The following is a 21326-nucleotide window of genomic DNA, read 5'->3' on the forward strand; positions in this document are numbered from 1 at the left end:
CAAAGTATTTTTAACAACCAAACTGTCTGAGTTACACAACTGTCCTTGTTGGGAAGCTGGCTGAAAACTGCTAGAGATTTTCCTAGTTTCCTGTGAGTCAGCCACTGCCATCCTTACTCACTTTGAGTAACGGTTGTCTGAATTTAGTGCAACTGTTCAGAAAATATGCAGTGCCTCAGTAAGGAGAGCAGGATGCCTTAACTGAGGAAACATTGTCTTAAAATGCATTCAAATTTGGAAAACAGGCTGTCATTGTCTTTGTTACTTTGTGCAAGAGAAAGTCTATTCCTTAGTTTATACAGGGAATACTTTCCTCTGAGGTACATCCCAGGCTTTTGGTAGGTCTTCTAAGAGTATTATAGTTTTGCTTGGGCTTTTTTCTGCAAGTGCTTCATTTCTAGTTGCTGAATAGGCTTTTGAAATTGTGACCAAAATGAAACAAAATTTGTATGCATAGCTGGAGGCAGACGGTGCTCTGTGGGATACTTCCTTCCCGAGGGTGTCCTGTCTCTAACAGAGCAACTCCCTGTTTCCAGAAAGTTGAAAACATAAACAAGCCCAGATGGCTGCCCTCTCAGAGCAGGCAGCTCAGTTTTGCAGCCACTTTTTTGTTAACTTGCATTTTATACCCATCCAATCTACTGGAAATTCTTAATATTAAGTAATTATAGTGAATGTTCTAGATAGAGGGATTTGATAAAGGGAGGAAGAGTAAGCACATGCCTTGTTACATGTTCGGGAACTTTTTCACAAACAAAGCTTAATCTCTGCTTACTTTTCTTCCCAAATTAAAGGATTGTAGCAATGTTTTTATTAAAATTTATCAATGTGTTCCCTGAAAAACTACAAGAACTACCTGAAGCAATGTTCTACTAAGTTGTAGTACTTGCCTGTATTTATTGCTCTGTTTATTTACTCATAGACAGATGAGGTTCTCATTGGTTTATTCTTTTGGGATAAACAAAGCTTTGGGTAGATAGGTAGTACTAGGTAACTTGCTGGAAATGAAGATGGACTTGAATGCATACATGAATTGCCTACTGACCTACTGATAACAGGAAGGACAATAGAGTTCAGGTTTTTTATGCTTACATGCATTTAATATTTTTTCAGTAGTTTGTGTCCTGAATAGCTTAGCTGTGTTTTGAAGTAACAAGCTTTTGGAAGTGTTGTGTAAAGGATCTGCTTTAAAGGACATCGAGGCTTTAAGGAGAAATTGCAATGAGAACTGCAAATAAAGGTTTCTCTTCAAAGTATTTTAGCATTCTTTCCAGTGGCAAAGATTTACTTTCTCCTTTTTAGTCCGATATTCAGAAGTGCTTAGCTTCTGCAACTTACTGTGATATTAAGATCAGATGGTTGCTTGGTTGTAAGTACTAACTGCAAGCAATTGGATTTGTGAATGTACATGTGGTTCTGTTGAATGGTTTTAGCTATGTGCACGTATTTAACACTGAGGGTCTTTGTTTTGAAGCCTCTCAACAGCTAAAATTGTGAAAACAGGTAAAAGTGGTCTGTAGAGTCTTTCTTGGAGGCATTTCTGAATGTTGCTTGCGTATAAAACATGAGGATTGGCTGAAGCACTGTGGAAAATAAGTTGAACTACTCTTTCCTTTTAACCCATTCAACTCATTTGCATGCTTGTTGCTATTCCAGTATCCTTGGACTAAATGCAACTTTAAGAGCGAGCTTTTTATCACTGCAGACCAAACTTAGTTTTCACTAGGCTGTCAAGTTGTGTGTTATACCTTCATGATGCTCTGGTGATTTCCAGAGCAAGGTCTTCCCCTTATGTGACGTGTTACCATTGGATCTGGAACCAAATAAAAAAAAAAAAAAAGGAAGAAAAAGAAAAAAAAAAAAACACCTTAATCGAACTGAATGTCTTTCCTTGTTAAGATCTACAGTAAGCAATAGCCTGCATTAATATGAAAGTACTCCAAGGATAAACTCATTTTATTTCAGCTTTATGTTCCTTATTCTCTGCTTCATTGGATTTGAGATGCATGAAGTTGGAATAGGCCTATTTGAGAGACTGGCAGGAGTCCCTGATCTTCTCGCTAGCCATGATGTAGATTAGATCTACCATACTGCAGTCTACATATTCTGGATGGCATTTCTGAGCATCCTAATTTGTTGTGAGCAGTGTATCTTACCTTGTCTCTTGTACTTTCTTGTTCCCTCCAATACTCCCATGTTCCTACTGCCTGAATCAGCTCTGAGTTCCATGGAGGTACCCCTGCACCAGGGGAATCCCCAGCAAGAAACATTACAGCCATTCTTTCATTTTGCTGGGGAGCAGTGAACTCCAAAGTGTAATTTGAAAATGCCTGTCAAGGACTGCGAATTCCATTGTTTCAATCATGAGGCATATCTCAGATTCACAAGCAACTGGAGGTCAGCTTATGCATGATGTAGGGCTAAGCTAAATATTCCTTTTCAAGCAGAATGCTTAAGGCTTTTCCAGAACCCTCCTATTAGGGAGGAGAAAGAATACTGAGGCAAGGGTATGTCATGTCGGCCCATGACAACGACATGCTTTAAGTTGTTGTCACTCTGAACAACAGAGTGTATGAATATGTGTGGAGTAGCTGTTCTGTCATCATCTTCAATAGGTGCTTCTAAAGCTTATTATACAATTTGCACGTAGTTCTGTTATTTGTACGAGTATTTTGGTTACATATTGGGAAGTAAATGATCTTTAATGGTTAAGGCAATTGGAAAATCTCTGAAATGATGATAATGTTGCACTCAACTGCTTTTTTTCTGTGTTTGCATTGCTGTAGCATAGTTAGTTCTTTAGTACTTCAATACTGTGGCAAAATACATGAGCTATTGACAGTGCAGAATGTTTCTTTTCTCTATGCAAAAGTTGTGGACAAGACTGTTCAAAAGCTTTTTCCAACTCCTATGTGCTGTTAACCTACTAATCAGAAATGCTTGCATACCCTCAGATGGATCCTGCTTGGCAATTAGTGACAGCACATAGCTTATTGTGACATCAATTTAAGTCTACTTGAAAACTGTAGTTGGGACTATGTAAAAATGTCAACCTGCAATCCACAAATCACTTCTAAGAGATTAAAAAAAAAAAAAGTATTTGAAGAGGAGAAACCAATTGTTCCAGGCTTAAATTAGTTCTGTGGAAATTTACCTCTCAAGAGAGATTCAGAGGGTTCTGCAATATGCTTAAGGCTCTGGCTAGACGAAATAGTTGCTTTAGTATTCAGACCTATTGCATATTTTGGTGTTGATGCAGCTTTTAAATTAGCTTGACAAAGCTATTATCCGGTGAAGTACTGCTAAATAGATCATGTTTATTATCATGTTTATTTGTAAATACGTGTATTTCACCTAGCTGTGCACTTAGTAATCAGCCGTGTACGACATATTTTTAGTAGGCACCTTGGGATAGGATTTGTATGAAAGGTATAGAAACTCTCTTAGGAGTATGTATGTCCATGGTATAATGTGCTTCTCTTCTATCCTTTCAATGATTTTAGCTTCCTCTAATCCAGAAGTTATCAGGATCAGTTCTGTGTTGGATATAGCATCTAAGGTAGAAGAATACTACAACAAAGGATATGTTGTGGGAGCTGTTCATCCTATTCTGCTGCCAATTGGACATAGAAGAAATTTCCCTGCAAGTCACATGTATCGGGTGGTACTTTCACGATTAAAATTAAGGTAACAATGAAATAATTTTATTATTTTGCCCCAGTGCTTGTAAGAGGGTTGCTCAGCACACGTGGTTTTAAAGTACCTCAAAGAACCAAGTAACCGTTCCCTATCTGGAAAGGTGACCGACTCAATAATATTTTTTTTAATTAACCCTAAGTATATAATAGGTGAATGTTTACTTCAGTTAACTTTAAAACAAATCTAAATTTGCTCATTGTAATTATAACAGAATTTTAAAATGAATTTGTGGAGAGATTGTTAAAATTTACCCCTTATATTTTTAGTACACTCTTATAATAAAGAACCATGTCTTAGAGCCTGCAACAAGTAAAAGATCAAACAAAATGCCAGGAGACTAATAACCTGCTTCAATTCTCTCACATCTGTCTTTTCTTCTCTGTTTTTTTTTGTTTTTTTTTTAAGTTTGTCTTTTAATTTGTTCTGTAAGATCATTACAGAATCACAGAATCACCCAGGTTGGAAGGGACCTCAAGGATCATGTAGTTCCAGCCCCCCTGCCTAGCAGGGCCACCAAACGTACACATTCAGATCAGGTTGCCCAGGACCCCGTCCAACCTGGCCTTGAACACGTCCAAGGACGGGGCATCCACAACCTCCCTGGGCAGCCCGTTCCAGGGCCTAACTACTCTCCTTGTGAAGAACTTCCCCCTAACATCCAACCTAAATCTTTCCTCCTTCAACTTGGAGCATCATTATTTGTCTGTAGGTGAAATACAGTCCCTCAAAGAGAAGTAGGTGATCCTTCTTACTAAGGAGGAGGCGCTCTGTGACCAGGTTGCTCAGGATGGGGCCCTGAGCAACCTGGTCAAGTACCAGATCTGGAGTTTGGTGGCCCTGCTTGTGGCAGGGGGTTGGAACCTGATAACCTAACTCTAACCCTCCAACCCAAGCCATTCTGTGTTATATGATTGTGAGTGGGGAGGCCATACAAAACTTGTTTGCTACAGCAAAAGAGATTCAAGACTTTGTTTTTATTCCAGGTACGTAATCTTATATATTACTCATGTTTTCACTGGATTATAATCACCATGTGATCATTAAGAAAAGGTATAAAGAAACGTTCCTTTAATTGCAAGGAAAGCAACCTTCTGTTCTTAATTTGAGTAGCTAGAAGGGTCGGGTTTGTTTTTGCATGAAGAGGTGTCATGCTTCCCCTTCTATCTGTTCTAGTACGATGCACAAAGGTTCTTCCAGCTGCTTCTGAAAGTCTGCAGAAATGTGACTCTTGGAGTTCTACAAAACATGGCTCATTTGAGGGACCTTTCTTTGGTCAAATGCTTTATATAAGCAAGCATCACCCATAGCTGATACAACTTCATAAATTCACCTACAAATAGGGTGAATATTGTCTGTGTGGACAAATGCTTGAAGAAAAAATTTTGCTTTGTGAAGCTGAGGTTTCCAAGAGCTGAGGCTGCCTATGCTCAGCTCCCTCAGCACATCTTAGCCCTGTTGATGTGGGATCCTTATGAAGCTGTCATTTGAACTGGTGGGCCCTGGGAACAAGTGAGGGACAAGAACCTGCAATCTCCTCTAACCTGTTAGGTCTAAGTTCTCAGCCTCCTCTGCTGATGCCATATGTACCTCTGTTGGATTTCTTGAATGCAGATGCAGCTTGTCCAGCCACTAACTGGAAGGAAACCTTTGATACTTGAAAAATCTCACTGATGCTTCATTCTAAGGCAGGGGCTTATGTAATGGGGTCATCAGCTAAGATGGTCTTGTTATATAGATGATATACACCAAATGTTGTGTGATTAACAGCGTAACTGACTTAAGATAAAAAATAATTAATACTACTCTGTAACGGAAGCTTTTAGGGTTCTGAAACCTAGGAGTAAGGTTAACATTGTGTAACCCAAAGTACTTGTGACTACACTGATTTCTAACATGTGCCTGGGCTGTTGTTTGATAATCTAGCTGCTTTGATTGCTAAAATTAATCAATAGCATATTAATAGTGTAAAATTACCATTTCAAAGCTGAGTTTCAGAAAGTGTCTATAAATGATCTTCAAATGAAATTTCTATATAAAATTTATTTTATCCTGATGTTGAAGTACAAAATAGCAACTTACTGTGTGTAAGAAGTAGAGCAAAACACAAAAAAATGTGGAGTTTTAAATATGAAAAAATGTTTCCAGGATTCATTTTATAACTTTTATACCAGAAGAAAAGAATTCTGTATTTGGCCAAGTTAGCAGCAAACTACTGACAAAGCCTGCTTTCTTTCTGTGTTCCAGCCAGAAGCATGCAGCACCCAGAGGACAAAGGAACCCCAGGCTAGTGATTGAGGAATGTCCTTTAACATGTGAAACACTGACAAATGAGGTAGTGAAGGAACTGTTAGAAAAGGTAATGGAATTTTGTGGGTTCTTGTTTGTTACGCTTTGTGGTGGTGAGTTGTGCTTTTGGGTATTTTTTTTTTTTCTAACTTCTCCTTGGATTTTTTTTCTAGGGTGCATGTAAATAGCTGAGGATTAGCAAATGACAGATTTGTTTGTGTTTATTTTAGCTGTCTCTGAGCTTTAGCTTTTGGTTTTACTTTTTAGAAGCTAAGTGTTTCCTTTATGCAGAGAGATCATTTTCTTCACTGATTTTCTAACTTAGAATTTATTATTTAGACCTGGAAAGCTTTGGGAGAATAGCTGCTGAGAGCACTGCAAGCAGAACTGCAGAATCAGGCCCAAACTTTCGGTCAGTCGTGGTAAATCGCTTGCTTCGTAGTTTTTCCTTGAGTTAGGTGGTGGTTGTTCTGTTTTGTTTTTAATCTCAAGTTTGATCGTATTCTGTGTAAAGTTCATTAGGAATACCTCCAGTGAATTTATTGATTTTTTTCTAAGTACGTCTTTCTTTGAGCAAAATCTAATAGGTACAGTAATTATATTACAGTGTTTACTTGGCAGAGCTTCTGAAAATATTGTAAATGACAGAAAACTGAACTTCCACTGAAATGAAACTCCAGTTCCACTTATTTTTGTTTCACTTCCTCTGCAAAATTGAAGACTTGCTCAAACAGGAAATTGTTGTTATTGTAAGAGTTATCTTTTCATCAGTTGTCAAAGAAGGAAGCAGAGTAAAAATATTGGAAATACTTGAATGATCACTGAAATTAGCAGAGTTCTTTCAAGTTTCTAAATGGCTTTTTTTGAAATCTTCAGGAGTTAAAAATTGTGATTTGTTTCATTATGCATTTATATGATGTGCCTATTGCCACATCAGTAGTGGGGAAAAATGCTTAAAATTAAGTAGTGACTCAGTCTTGCAAGGAAATGTAAAAGAGAAGAGCTACATAAATTATTTTTAGATGTTCCTGGTGTTTTTAAAAAGATGAGGGAGGAATCCATTGTAAACTTACACACACATTTTTCAAGATCTCAGAAACAAGAAAAAATAAGTTTTTTTTCATAATGATTGCAGGTACATGTCCAGATCCTTGCTGTGCATACATAATGGTGATAAACTGTAATACCCTTGTGATACCTAAATGATCTTGTAGTACCTCCAGTGGTTAGAGAATTAATCATTCTGAATAAAATAGTTTCCATAGTTACCTAGGTAGAGATCTTTCCCTCTCTGCCCTCACTGAGTGCTTCACAAATGAGTACTTCTTTTGGGGCTGGGGTTTCCCTGTGTTTTTGTCAAGTCTTTATTGCAGTAAGAGGAAATGCTCTTTATCCCAGCAAAAGAAAAGAAAAACCCTGCTTCCAAGAACAGATACTTCCTACTGATTGCACATATTGTGCAGTTGTCTTTGGGGACCCCAGGAGAGGGAAAAACACCCCTGGCTAAAAGCAGAGTGAAGAGTTAGTAATCTTAGAGTGACTGACTTCACACGAGTTCAGAAGTACCATACTGCTTATTGCACCAGCATGCTGGGTGTCACTGGGATGCAGAGAGGGGAAAAAAAATCTTTGGGTTTGTGCTTATTGAAGCATTCTGTGTACACTGAAGTCAGTAGCAGAGTTGGCCGTCCTTCTTGGCCTGAGCCCAAATACATGCTGGAAGGCTTCTTTTTACTTGAAAGACATAGACAATTTACATAGACAAGCTACCCTTACGTAGTGCAACACTGGAACCCTACGTCTCCTTGAAAATCAGCAGTTTACTAAGTAAAATGTGTGTTATAGTAATATACGCTATGTTGTTTTTTAATGTGTGGCACAGTGTCTTAAAACAGCTTTACAGGTAAATTTTGGTTTTAAATGCAGGTTAATGAAACAGCTAAAAGAGGAAGGAAGTTTGTGGGATTTGTAACACAACATTTTCCTCAAATTAAAGCCTGTAATGGAGCAAGCACAGATGGGAATGCAGAGCTGGAATCGACACTGGGCAGAAGAAATAGGGAACACAGAAGAAAAAGTTCTGATGATGACTATAGAAACTGGAATGAAAAGTCACTGTGTGATAACCTATCTGAGAGTGGGAATGAAGAGGAAATGCAAGCAGATAGCGGACTGTTACAGGATGCAGATTTCCAGTTTGGAAAAGAAGTCAGCCCTATTAAACCACGAAAAGGAAATGGTAATGAATGCTTTTTTTGTGGCAGAAATAAGATAGGGTGTTGTTTTAAAGAGGAGTAGAATAAAACAGCATATCCTGTCATCAAATACTGTTTTTGGAAGATACATCTTTCCTAAAGGCTTCCATACTTTTTTAGAAAGTCATTACTTCCTGCTTTATATATGTGAACTATGGTAATATTTAGATTTTTTTTAAAAGCCCTGGTTTTAAGTGCGGTGCAAACAGGTAACTTTTTTGCTGGATATATGTGTAGCAAATGTGGCAGGAAAAATGTGATGCGGATGCTTTTAAAGCTATTTCCAAATATGTTGGTTTTCACCTTGTCTTAATATTGACCCTAAGCTTGTAATAAGCATCTAAAAATACACTGTAATGGTCCCAGTCCTCCCGTCTGCTTTAAAATGACAATGAGGGGATCCCCATTCATTCAGAGCTGTGATTCTACGTGCTTCTAGCCAGCTCGCATAATGTACGGCAAGCAAATCCATTCATAATGGATTCTTTCTAGTTAACATGCCTTCAAGAAGTATCTTGAAAGAGATTACTTCAACTAATGCACTGACCGTGAAATCAAAGAGGATAATTGTTACAGAACGAATTTACACTAGAGAAAATGAAGCACTGAAAAGTTGCTTAGGAAAAGTGTCATTGAAAAATGTTGTTGCTATAGTGGAAGATTAGCTGTACAAGAATCTATAAGGTACGTAGTGTAGAAGATGCTGCCTGAAACTGTGACTTCTGATGCTGAAGCACTAGGTCCTTCTCATTTGCTAGGAGGAAAATGTGGAAAGGAGGAAGGAATCATAAACTCATAAGAAGTAATGTATTATAGTACTATATTGAAAGCATGAAATATGAAACTTGCACGTAAGATTACACTGATAATAGGGTCACCTGTGATTTGCCACATGTTTAATTGCAGTCTTTTCACTTGCCTGCAAAAGAGTTAAGCACTCTCTCTAGCTGGTGGGCTGTGAGGACAATGACTAAGCACTGAGATAATCAATGTCACTCTTATTTTTAACACTTCAATTAAAGCAGTTCTCGTACAACATGCTGAGCCTTTATAGCATGATCCATTAAAGTTTAACTCTTTCCTTACAGCCTGAGATAGTGAGTTTGCTGTCCGTAACAGAATGGATTCTCCCACTATTTCTTGAGCTTAGAGAGACTGACATCTTAACTGGGATCATCCGAGTTCCCCTGTTTTGGCATTGTGAATGCTTCTGCTTTCTAGAGGGCTGTGTTGATTTAGGCTGCTCAGAAGTTGCAGTAGCAGACATAACATGAAGGCTTTGGGTTTTGTTTGTTTGTTTGTTTTTTAAACAATTGTTTTATTTCCCTGCTACAGTGACATGAGTCTATCTTGTTCTTTCCTTCTAGAATACATTCAGTTAGCTAAGATTTTGTAACTCAGCACCAGCGATTACTTAAATAGTATGACTTTTCCAATTTTTATTTTGGATGAATATTTGACCTTTTTGTAAGAGCACTATCTCAATAGGTAGGTATTTAGCACATTTGAGAACATGCAGGTTCTGTTTGTCCTCCATACACTCAAGCTCTCATGAGTTTCTGTGTGGAAAACCCCAGCAGGCCACTGATTATACAGGTACTTAAGTCATCTTCAGAAAAGAATGATAAAAATGAATATGAGTATTTGTAATATATAAAAACTTAGAACGTGTTTTTTAATCTTTCTTTGCAGTCACTTCAAATATTTTTAGCCTTAAGTTCCACGACTGGCAAAAGTAAAGTGTATTTCCAGTGGGTTTTCACTTAAATCTGCTATGTTTTCCTTTTTTCAAGATATGCCTACGCAAAAGGTCTGGTGAGAACCCAACTGCAGTATGTTCCAATTTGTACAGTACCCCACAACTTACCCTCCTAAAGCCTCATCTTTTGTTTTTTGGTTTTTTTTTCCTGGTGCCTAGGGCTCTAGGTGAGTGCAGTCATGTCAGGAAACAATTTGTAAAACTGTTATTTAGAGAAACAGGCTGGAATAAGAAAATGTCTTTATTTGAAAGCTCTGTCTTTTAGAGGTTCTTTTTTTTTTTTTTTTTTCTTTTCTTAGACAAGCTTTATACAGTCTTCAATGTTTTTGATGATGACTCTACCTGCTGGACCTATCATGAAGGCACCTTGTCCATGAAAGTAACAAGAAAGGGACCAGTTATCAGTACACTGGAAGCAGACTGGCTAGAACTAACCACATTTTATTACAAACAAGGATTATCTTTAATTGATTCTTTTGTACACTGGGAAATTTCTAAAGGTGAGTACTATCCCAGAGTTCCTTGAAGCTTTTACTTATTCATGTTGATCTAATTATTGTGCAAAAAGTAGGTCTTGTTTTGCATGATGGTGAAAGGCAGTATGTAAACATGTTCGGATAGTCACAGTAAGTTAGTAGAATCTGATGCCTGAAAAGGAAATGGTTTTGTGCAGTTATAACTCTGAATAACAGCAATTGAAATTCACAATTTTCAAAGCATAATAATGTAATAAACTTTATTCAGTAGTTCTTTTTTTTTTTTTTAAAGGGAAAGATAATGGGAAAAAAATCATAAGATGTGTTTCACTCCTGCACATGTTCTGCTCCTGCTCGCTTGAAACATTTCTAATGAGATACAGAAACTTCAGTTCTCACTGTGCTTATTGTACCATTAAGCCTAAAGTCGAAGTAAGGCTTCCAATAATTTCTCCTTTCTTCAGCATTCTGCCAGGTTTAAAATTCTTAGCAAAACCATGAATTGTATTGACTGTATATCCTGAAGTTTCAGATCCAGCATCTTTTGTTGCATTGTTCTGTCAAAATTGGACAAATACACAGAGTAGAGAAATCTGCTTTTTGCTCTTGCTCTCAACTGTAGGGAGATCCTCCAGCATCTTTTCATGTAGCTGGGAGGGGAAGACACTGGATGCTCCCTCCTTGTGAGATGTACAAGCTCAGTTAGCATTCAGAAGTGGTTACAAACAAAAAGCTTCAGCCTGCAGGACTTTCCCTCAGATTTTTGTATTTCCTTGTTCATTCTGAGTTTGATCTCAGTTGTTCTCCTGGCTATTTCAGAGTTCCTAAACGTGATTAAGAGGACTGAATTTGTCTTGAAGTCGGGAGTTGCGAGAGTTGTAGAAACCATACGTAGTTAGCATAGTGCAGTTACTTGAAATTATTACTAAGGAAGTGGCAATACTGTAGTGCTCAGTGAACAGTCCAAGGGAGTCTGACACAGTTGATCGTTTCAGAACTCATTGCCTATTGTAATAAATGTTCAATTTTTAAAAGGTATGAGATCTTTAGGTTATATATATTGTGTTCTTCATAAATCAAATCATGAGAGAATGAGCTTAACTTTTTTTTTCTCAATAACTTAGCTTTAACTGTTACATTTCTGTTAGCTCAGCAACAAAGTCAATTTAGTACTTACCAGAATCTATGAAGGAACAAGTGCATCAGCATCATTATATTTCCATCAAATTGAATTTGTCACCTATTCCCTCTCAAATTGCAAATTTTGTGCACATAAAGAATGTAATGGCACAGTTTGTATTGGCAGTCTCTTCGATCTCTTAGATTTAAATTCCCATCTATTAAAGTCAGTACAAAAGCCAAGATTACTTTGAATGTGGAGAGGTGAGAAATGGTACTGGTTTTCAATACAGTTTTTTTTTAGAGCTGCAAAATAACTCTGTGGAGATAAGTTACAATTCACCATGGGATATTTTCAGCAGCTGTTGAAATTAATCTTTGCAGCTGTTCTCCAAAAACAGTTTTTGCAATCTTCCCATTCCTCTGTTGCTGTCTGCTCTTTTCTATGTGAGTAACTTTCCCAACTTTAATACCCAGGTTATGACTTGCTTGGATTCGTGCTGCCTCTTGCAGCAGTTGGTGCTCCTTCTCCAGGCCCACTGGACGGGTATAGATTTCAGCTGGACACATAGGTGTGACGCTACTGAATTAAACTGAATGCATTTGAAGGCACAGCCCACCGTGTGAATCACTTTCTGCAGCTGACAAGTATCTGTGACCACAGTAAAGGATTATTTCAGCTGCTGAGTTTGCAATACATCTAGTTGTCTTCATTTTTTAGTTTGCTTTCAGTTGTGAGGCACCTTAAGCAGCAGTTTTTCTTCCTCGTTGCCTTAGTGAATTGAGCAAGATTTTAGCTATTGATTAAATAAAAATGAAGACAGCAGATGCAGGTAGAGCTGCCACAGAAACGCTCCTCTCAAAACTCAATTCCTAATTTAAGACAGGTGGATGTTTGTTAGAACCAAATCACTCATAATTCTTAACTGTCTTCTGTTCTCAAAAGAGAACCCAGTCACAAAAGTAATCTGAGTAATCCTGTTTTACCAGCCATTCGGTTTACTTCCATTCTTCCTTGCAGAGTCTCTTAGCCATAGAAGTATGTAGGACATGCAGCACATTTTGTAATGATATCAATAATTATAACCTGGAGGACGTGATGCGCTTTGAATTGGAGCTTTGTCTTAAAAGCCACTGAATGGTGGTACCTGGTGTAAGATTTAGACTCATGTTTGAACAACGATGAAAGTAAAATTCTGGCTGCCATTTTTAGTATCTCCCTGAGTACTGGAAAATGGCTGAAGTTGGTGAATTAAAGAGGTGGAGTATTTTTGAACTAGCAGGAGCTGTGCAGGCGTTCATATGACTGTGCCCAAAGCCATACATCACTGTGAGGGAAGAGCCAAAATATGAACTCATATTTGATGTGCAGCTTTAGTTGGGGTGATTGTACTGTTAGACTTTCACAACTAAGTGAAGGAGGTGGGCTCTCAAACTTCCTTCCCATCAGGAATCTTCCTACAATTACTTCTGTTTCAGGCTTTTCCTGCGCCCATTCACATATTAAAGTAACTGCAGCTAGGCTTTACACTTCATGCTTCATTTGTCTTCACAGCCTCTCTCACCACACCAAAAGCCACATTTATTGTCAGACATACAGTATTGAAGTTGAATAAAGAGGTTTTGTGCCTGTCTGCTGCAGGGGATATGTTGAATATGGGAAACTTCAATTTAGACTTGCTTTTGAGAAAATGAAACAGTTCGTAGCTCAATTTGTATAGGAAAAGGAGTTCTGAATTGCAAGCTGGCTGACCTGCTTCATGAAGTTGTAACTAGACGCAGAAAGAAATGTCAGTTATGTTATATAGGAGTTACATAATTTGAGTTCCTTGTTCACTTTAAAGGATTTTTCAGTGAAAAAATAAGCCCATGTGTACGTCACAGTGAGATTCTGTCCTAAAAATCTGTATTTCAGCTTAAGTTTGTTCTTTATGTTCACAGGCGACCATTTGCCCAGATCTTTAGAAGGATTATTTATCTATGAAGAAGAAGGTTCTGGGGTTCCAGGTTCCAGCAGGAAAGGAAATGATGCAATTGTTGTTGAACAATGGACAGTCATTGAGGTAAATTGGTGATTATTTGGCAGTACAATTTCCTGCTTACAGTTTATTCATATCCTTAGAATTGCTGTACCAGTGTTTGATGAGCTTTACAGGCTGCTTTCTTTAAGCCACCTGGATAAGTTAAAACTAGCTTTGAGTCATAAAAATGAAGTCAGACTCGTAGCCATCATTGGTTAGTGTTCTGGTGTTCTGGTTTGATACTAATAAATGTTCACACCAGCAAATACAACAACTAAATAAAATTAATTGTTTTATATCTATTTTGGTATGAAACATGTCTATTTAATTTCAGCAAGTATTGGTTCACAGAAAACATGCTGAGGTATTCTCAAAGAGGAAGAAAAATAGCAAAATCTGGAAGTGAGATTAAAAAAATATAGTAAATGAATTAAGTAGGTCTTTCAGTTGTAGGGCTTTTCTTAGTAAGTATGGAATGGCTTCTCTTCTAAATAGGGGAAGACTTAATTTTTTTTTCTAGTAAAGTTGCATGTGCTGATATAGAGTGGCAAAGCAATAAAACTAATAATAAAATGTTAAAATAATATGCTTGTTATGAATTAGTAGCATCTAAAGTAATGACTGGAAGGTTGCTAAGGGCTTGCTTTTGAGATAGGCAATAATAAATACATTTACTTACCTGAAAAGAGATGGTACAAGACTAATACCTACAAAAGTAGATTTATTTAGATTTATTTCGAGAGAGATGCTTGTTACTCAGATCTGAAATAAAAAACAAAATGTATCAGTTGTGAAAACTTTTCTGCTATTTGAAAAGTTTTGCTTTGGGGGTTAATTGACATGTGCAAATGACAAATGTGCATGACAAATGTAACAGAGGCGTGCTTTGAGTGTCTTGCTGAATCAGGACTCATGTCTATACTTCATATTCTCCTCTTTGTTTTCCTAAGCTTGTCTTGTCTTAAACTTTTCAAAGTGCTTTGTTTGAAATGTGAAAAATCTTTTTGCGCCAACCACAACAAATTACGACATTAGAACTGAGAGTATTTGTGATTTGTTAAGTATAGAAATGCGAAGAAAGCTGTGCAGTGTGTCTTCAGTAATTTGTGTAATTATTGATGTAGGGGTGTGAAGTGAAAACAGATTATGGACCTTTACTGAACACGTTGGCTGAGTTTGGATGGCTCCTGACCTGTGTGCTGCCTACACCTATTGTACGACATGACAGGTATGCAGCATCTTGGTGTATATTCAAAGTTGCACAGCTTAGAGAATTATCAAGCATTTACTTTGTGTACTGAAATATAAAAGCGAGAAATGTGCTAGCAATGTTAATTGCATGTAAAACTTGGTAGTTATTTAGCATTATGGTGGATTTTCTTGTACCACCCTGTGTCGAGACAACCAACTTCAGTAAGTTTCAAACTTACACCAAGAATCCAAAGTGTAAAATCCATTGTTTATATATAAGCATAAAGTATTTCATTTAGTAACCTTTTTCTCACACACCCAGCCCTCAGTGATGGGGTTACTCTTATGCTTCATGTTTAAGCAAGTGTCAAAACGTCTCACTAACTTGGGGCCTTGGTCAGTGGCTATTTTAGACTATGTAAGAAATGATTTTGTCACAAGACAGTCACGCACTATATGACAAACTAGGGAGGAGAATGTGCTGGTCCAGCAAGTTATTGAGCTGTTTCTCATCTGTAACACAGATGTTGTTTCAGTTTACATGGAGTACCAAAGTACTGGATTTCAATTCTCTTATTCTGTTGCTATAATGTTACTTCAGATTTCTTCAGGGAAACAAACATTTGTACGTATAGGAAGAGCAAAACAGTAGACATAGGTCCTCTGTTTTGTTCCAGACTTTTTTTTTTTTCTTTTTAAAGGAAAATGCACTGCTCTTTGATTCGTAATACCAAGCTAAAAAATGGCAAGCACATCACTGAGCTAAGCTGACGTGGTGTGGGGGGTTTTTTAGAGATTAAGAATGCCAACTTCAGGGGAAAAAAATAAATGTACTGAGACATAGCTTGGGACTCATTAAAAACAATGGAAGGACTGAGTAACTTCAGTAATCTTTGGAATCAGACCTTACTGTATTAAATCAAGACAGCTAAAAAAGGATGCGAATGGAAGATTCAAAGTGAGCTGCTCCAAGTACATGGAACTTTGCTGAAGTGATATGAAATAATTAAACAAACTCACCCATGTGAGAAGGAGGTTTTTCTGATCAGAAAGAACCTCTTTTGTTTCTGTGGGGTTTTTTTTTTTTTTTTTTTTTTTTTTTTTTTTTTTTTTTTTAATTTTGTGTATTTGTTTTGTTGGGATTTTTTAATAGTTTTAACCAACTGGATACAAGCAAAGGCAGCAGAAATTCAGATAATAAATTTGGTGCAATCTGCTATTAAGGGCTGCTGTGTGTTTTTCTTCTCTTCATAAGCACAGGAAGTTCTTAACTTGCTTTCCAGAGCTCCCATTCCAGAGAGAAGTTGTATTTAGAACATGAAACAAAATTTTGCTATCTTTCAGTTCATTTTTAAAAACTAATCTAAGTGTGTTGGCTTTGGACATATGCCTTAAGGGATGCAAACTGCTGATAAACATTGGAGACTTCTTGTCTATCTCAAAGCTTGAGAAGCAAACCTTCAGATCCAGGTGAACTTTTTGAGAGGTCTTGAGTGGACAATGGGATAGAAAGGTTGTAAGTCACAAGATGTGAGAGCTTTACGTTCTCTTTTATGGCACAAGCAGTGTAACTGTGCACATCCCCAAGGGCTCATAGGGCAGGGGGGGTCTGTCCTGAGCAGCCATGTTGCAGAGCAGAATGACGCTGTTTTGTGCCTGGTAGTTTGCAGAGCGATTTGTCCTGAATGGTTGTGATATATCTAATACACAACTATCCCAGTTTCTTTTAAAAAAAAACCAAACAAACCCTAAGAGCTCATGAATAAGAATTCCTAATTGGGATTGAAGAATTCTTAAAAGACTGATTGATGAATGCTATTTTTAAGCCTTGATGTTGGAATTTAAAGAAGAGAAGGAAATTCCTGGATGATTACTATGTGTCTGATATGAAAGATGCCATTACTGTGTTGGCAGATTATCTAGGAATGTCAGTTAAATGCTGAATAAAGAAGGATACTACTGCTGCCAAACAGCTGTTCTTTTCTGAGACTGAGAACTCTGACCTCACATCTCAGGCTGAATATGAACAGGGTCCAGAGCCACTGAACAAACAGAGTAAACAATGCGTTGAGATGATATGGGAAATTAATGTTTTCACATTTATTTAAGAACTGAAAACTGTGCAAAATATGTAATGAAAATTCTATTCAAGAATAAAAGATGTAGGCAAATAAAAGTAGGCAGCAGGCTGCTCTGCTTACCTACATGTTTTAGTGTATTCTGTCTTAATCTACTCCTAAAGTATTGCAAAACTTTGGTAATTGCAGATCTCTCTGATCTGCTCCTTGCCATTAAGCCTGCTGCTTGTCCATAGACAGAAGGTGTGACCACAGATTAAGTTTGTTTATTGTAACAGGTGTGTGATGCACAGAGTGTTTCTCATTTGGGTTTTTTTGTGTTGTTTTTTTTTTCTTCTGGTTAGGAAAGGGTTGAAAATTTCCAGGCTATAAAGCCTCTTCCTGTGTGGTTCTGTTGTCTGTCATCCTGAAAGCTGTTCTTCTCCATAAAATAATGTCCTGTTGTGTGGGGTGTCCTGCCACATGCTAACTGCATGTCATGCATCACGGTCCCGTTTCAGGCATGGGCAGCAGTCTGTAGGCCTATTTTGTCCTTCAGTTCCCACCTCAGGCTGAATCATGCTGGATACAGGAAATATTTCCTTAAGAACCGTGATCTTTGTTGTTACAAACAGAGCAATAGTAGATAGCATGCAGAGTTGTCTTTTGTGCCACACTGCTTGAAAAGTAAGGACAGTTTTGGAGTATGGGTTTTTTTGTTTCAGTTAGCAGGCTATAATACCCATACAAGTTCCTTGCCTTCTGTCAGGGATTCTGTTTTTTCCAGGCATATAAGAACATGGAACATAAAAACTGGAGTGACAATGATGCAATGTTTGTATCTATTGATATCTTTGATACTTTTTGTTTCAACCAACAAATCAGACCAAGGAAGAATGGAAGAGACTTAGGGAGCCTCCTACATTTATACACAGCTGTTACTTGTAGTTAAATGCTTTCAAGACAAGAATTTGACCATAATTATTCCAAGTTCAGAAGCTGTATGGCACAACTAAATTGAATTCCTTTTAGATGTTAAGTCTAGTGACTGGGGGGAAAAACGTGTCAGAAAATATGTTGTTGGTGTTTTAGTGCTACTACAGTTAAAAAAGAAAAAACAAAAAGTACTGTGGTTCTGTAGAACCTCGTGCATGATTATGATCTAAAGCAAGATTTTATTAAAATGTATTTTTTAATATTAGTATCTGATGGAACAGTTGTGGTTCAAATCAGCCAGGAGCCTTATTGTCCCACTGCTATTTGCCTCATAACTGGGAGTCCAAATGCAATGCAATTCCAAAAGAATGTGAAAATTTCTCTTAGGAAATGCAGATAAACTGAATTGATTAAAAAGAATTTATCTTGCCCCTTTTCTTCGTTTTTCAAGGTATGCCGTCCAACCTTAATTGATCCTTATATAAAAGGTTTCTGCACAGAAGTAAAAGCAGATGTGAAAATCCTGGCTGTTTGTGGTCCTATCTGGATTCAAGTAGGATGATTGTTCTTAGAGAGATATTTTTTTTGAGAGACATGTAGATGAAGAGGATGGATTGCTCCTTGGATGAAGAGTTTGCTGCCCAAACAGCATAAGCAGACAAGCAAAACAGTGGTGTTCTAACAAAAGAGTCTCTGTTGCTCTTCATCCCTTGTAAAAGAAGGGACAGGAAAAGGCTTCAGCAGCCTTACTTAGCAGTGACCTTTATTTCCCCTCAGTGATTACTGTAGTCCTTGAAAATGGGCAGCACAAAGTGTCTGCTAGCATAGAAAAGCAAGCAGGCAAATACAGTGCAGAAACACTGACTTAGTTATTAGTTTGTCATCACAAGCAACTTAATCTAAGCTTTCAAAATGTCCTAATTTAGGAAGCAAATTGGGAAGGAGAAAGTGTGAGGGAAGCTGTGGAGTAGCTTGCTCTAAGCATTTTTTTCCTCATTTAAATTCTTTGGAAACCCCACTGTCATCAAGTTCTTTGTGAATGAAGCTCATAGCTACTTTGTCGTGTGCAGCATTTTAATCAGGTCAGTCTTAGGCATTTGCTAATTTACTCATTGTCTACTCACCATCGTGTCCTTCCTCTGTTCTAGGAGAACTTGTACCAGCTGAAGGAAGCTTCACATTTGTTTCTTTTTGTTTTCTCTAAAGGAATGCAGACACAGTTGTGAAGTAAGGCTTAGGCATCTCCCCATAGAAGGGACTGCACAACCTTGTCTCTTAAGAGAGATTTCCTATTTGATTACTATTAAAATAGGCACAACCAGGCTGGGGAAGATAACTGGCAAAGTGGAGCAAGTTTGCAGGATTACTGATTTTCTTGTTATAGTGTGGAACTGTAACACATTCATTTTCTTTCAATGAATGGGAATAGTGAAGTAGGGATTCTCAGAAGAGAAAACATGATAAACTGAAGAAACAAATGGGCTCATTGCCCTGTTTCCCTGCTTACACCATAGGCTGTAGTTTATGATAGTTCTCTTTTTCATCCAAGGAAGATATGCAAAGACCCACTATGGCCTGAGCTCAGCTGCATCGAGAAGACTGTGAGGAGCCAAATACCATTGCAAAGTCACTGTGATTCACTATTGATCAACTCAGCACAGCTGGGAGTATTGCTGTTTTGTGTATTTTCTCAGAGCTTACTTTAGGGCCTCTGCTAGGAGAGGCTCTTAATAAATTCTTCCTGATCCCATTGCAACCGTTTTAATTCCCAGTTGTTCTTGGAGCAGGTCCTTAGCATTAAATACAAATTCATGCTATCATTCCAGCACTGGCATGAAACACAAATCAGTTACTTCAGCCTTCTGTACGTGGTTGTTAAGATTGTGACTTATCATAATTATCATAATTCCTTTATGAGGGAATTTATCAAAACACAGTATGAGAGCTCTGGTCTTGCTATTCTTACCTAATTCCCCCAGTCTTGCTCTGCAAGACACGTGATCAATTTGCTGGCCTGTTTTTCTGATGGAAAGGTGGTGAGTACATATGCCTTATATTTTCAAGAGGATGTAAAGAAGGATTGTACTATTACCAATAGTAAAAGAATGTACTGGTTTTGAGATATGAACATGAGTTGGTTTTGAGGAACCATGTGTCTTTTTTAATGAAATAGCAGTTGCTTTAGATCACTTCTGCAGCTGCATCAATATTTGTAAAAGTTCAAGAGCAAAAAACTGAATTCCCCTTTTTTCCTCTGTTTGTCTTCTTTATTCTATTGTGTATCCTATGCCACTCTCCATCCCATGCACAAAAGTTTGCAGCATTGATCTCATTGAGGATGTATAGGTTAAACTGAGCTGAGACCTTTTAATCATGGGTGATGAAGTGGCAAGCTTTTTCCACCGTCCTAATTAGATGTCACCTTGGAACCAGAAAGGACTCTGACTTCACAAATGTCATATCACAAAGGTCTTGAGATATTTGGAGCTGTGGAGCTACCAAGATTGAGGGTACTTGTGGTGCTGACAGGTAGTTGCATGTTGTACATCTGCCAGCGAAGACAGATGAAAAGACTTTGAGATTTAATTTCAGATGCTGTAAACGTGTGGACTTAAGCTTTCAAGTGCAGTTCTGTTACTCCAGAACAAATAACTCCTTACTTTATACTTTGTTTTCATGTGCAGTACGTGAACCCAGCTATGTGCTTCTGTTTTTTTTTCAGACCTATTTAAGAATTAATACAGCAGTAAATGCTTGGCAGTCTGTGCTTTTCTGACTCATGCAGCAATTCACAATTGACTCTGAAACGTGTGAATGTATTACAGTGAATATTACTGTCTTCAAATGTTCAAACCATTTTCTTTACATTTTAGTGAAGGAAATCTGGCCACAAAGCAAGTTGTTTTTCTTCAGAGACCTGTTGTATGGAATTCTGCTGTCCAGACACCAGAGGTGAGTAATGTGCTGATGGCATCAATATTAAAATAATAAGTAAAAAAATGAGTAATTCACACAGTAGCTATGTACAGTAAGAAATAACTGCTTTTTGGGGGAGTGAAGCAGGCTGTGCTGCAAGTGTTTCTGTGGAAGTCTCAGGGAATTCCTAAGTGAGCTGCCTCAAATCCTGCCTCCGTTGCCTATGAAAAAGATGATGCTTTATTTTGACCTCCAAAGCATCCAGTTTCACACCTGTAAAAGAACACGAGTTTCAAGCTGCACTATGGATTCTGCAGTCGGGAGGTTAACAGAGTGAAGGAGTGTTAGCCATTGCTGCATGAAAATGTATGACAGAAATACAGGCCTTAGAATGCCTGTGGCTGTAGCGCTGCAGCCCCTGGTCCCTTTTGAATGAGGCTGCTGTAATGGTGGCTGTATTTTGAGGATTAAACAACTGATAAACGTCACATCCTGCTCACAAGCTCACAATAGCTGTGGCACCTGTTGTGCTGTGCAGTAGGAAGGGCCAGGGAAGGATAAACTGGAGGCTTCTTCTTTGCCAAGTCTTTATGCATCCCACAGTGCATTTT

The 21326-nt window shown here is 37.8% G+C and overlaps 1 protein-coding gene across 3 annotated transcripts in view; it reads left to right on the top strand.

The window, feature by feature from the left end:
* Positions 1-21326, top strand: part of RFTN2 (raftlin family member 2) — a 29711-nt gene that overhangs the window by 1364 nt on the left and 7021 nt on the right. For all 3 annotated transcript variants that reach the window (XM_052674470.1, XM_052674469.1, XM_052674471.1), the window contains 7 exons: positions 3504-3687; positions 5944-6055; positions 7912-8224; positions 10299-10499; positions 13536-13657; positions 14740-14843; positions 20673-20751. In XM_052674470.1, the coding sequence (XP_052530430.1) occupies positions 3504-3687; positions 5944-6055; positions 7912-8224; positions 10299-10499; positions 13536-13657; positions 14740-14843; positions 20673-20751 (1115 nt within the window). The remainder of the gene's footprint in view (positions 1-3503; positions 3688-5943; positions 6056-7911; positions 8225-10298; positions 10500-13535; positions 13658-14739; positions 14844-20672; positions 20752-21326) is intronic.

Source organism: Tympanuchus pallidicinctus, unplaced genomic scaffold, assembly GCF_026119805.1.
Source record: "Tympanuchus pallidicinctus isolate F22 unplaced genomic scaffold, pur_lepc_1.0 scaffold15, whole genome shotgun sequence".
NCBI lineage: Eukaryota > Metazoa > Chordata > Aves > Galliformes > Phasianidae > Tympanuchus > Tympanuchus pallidicinctus.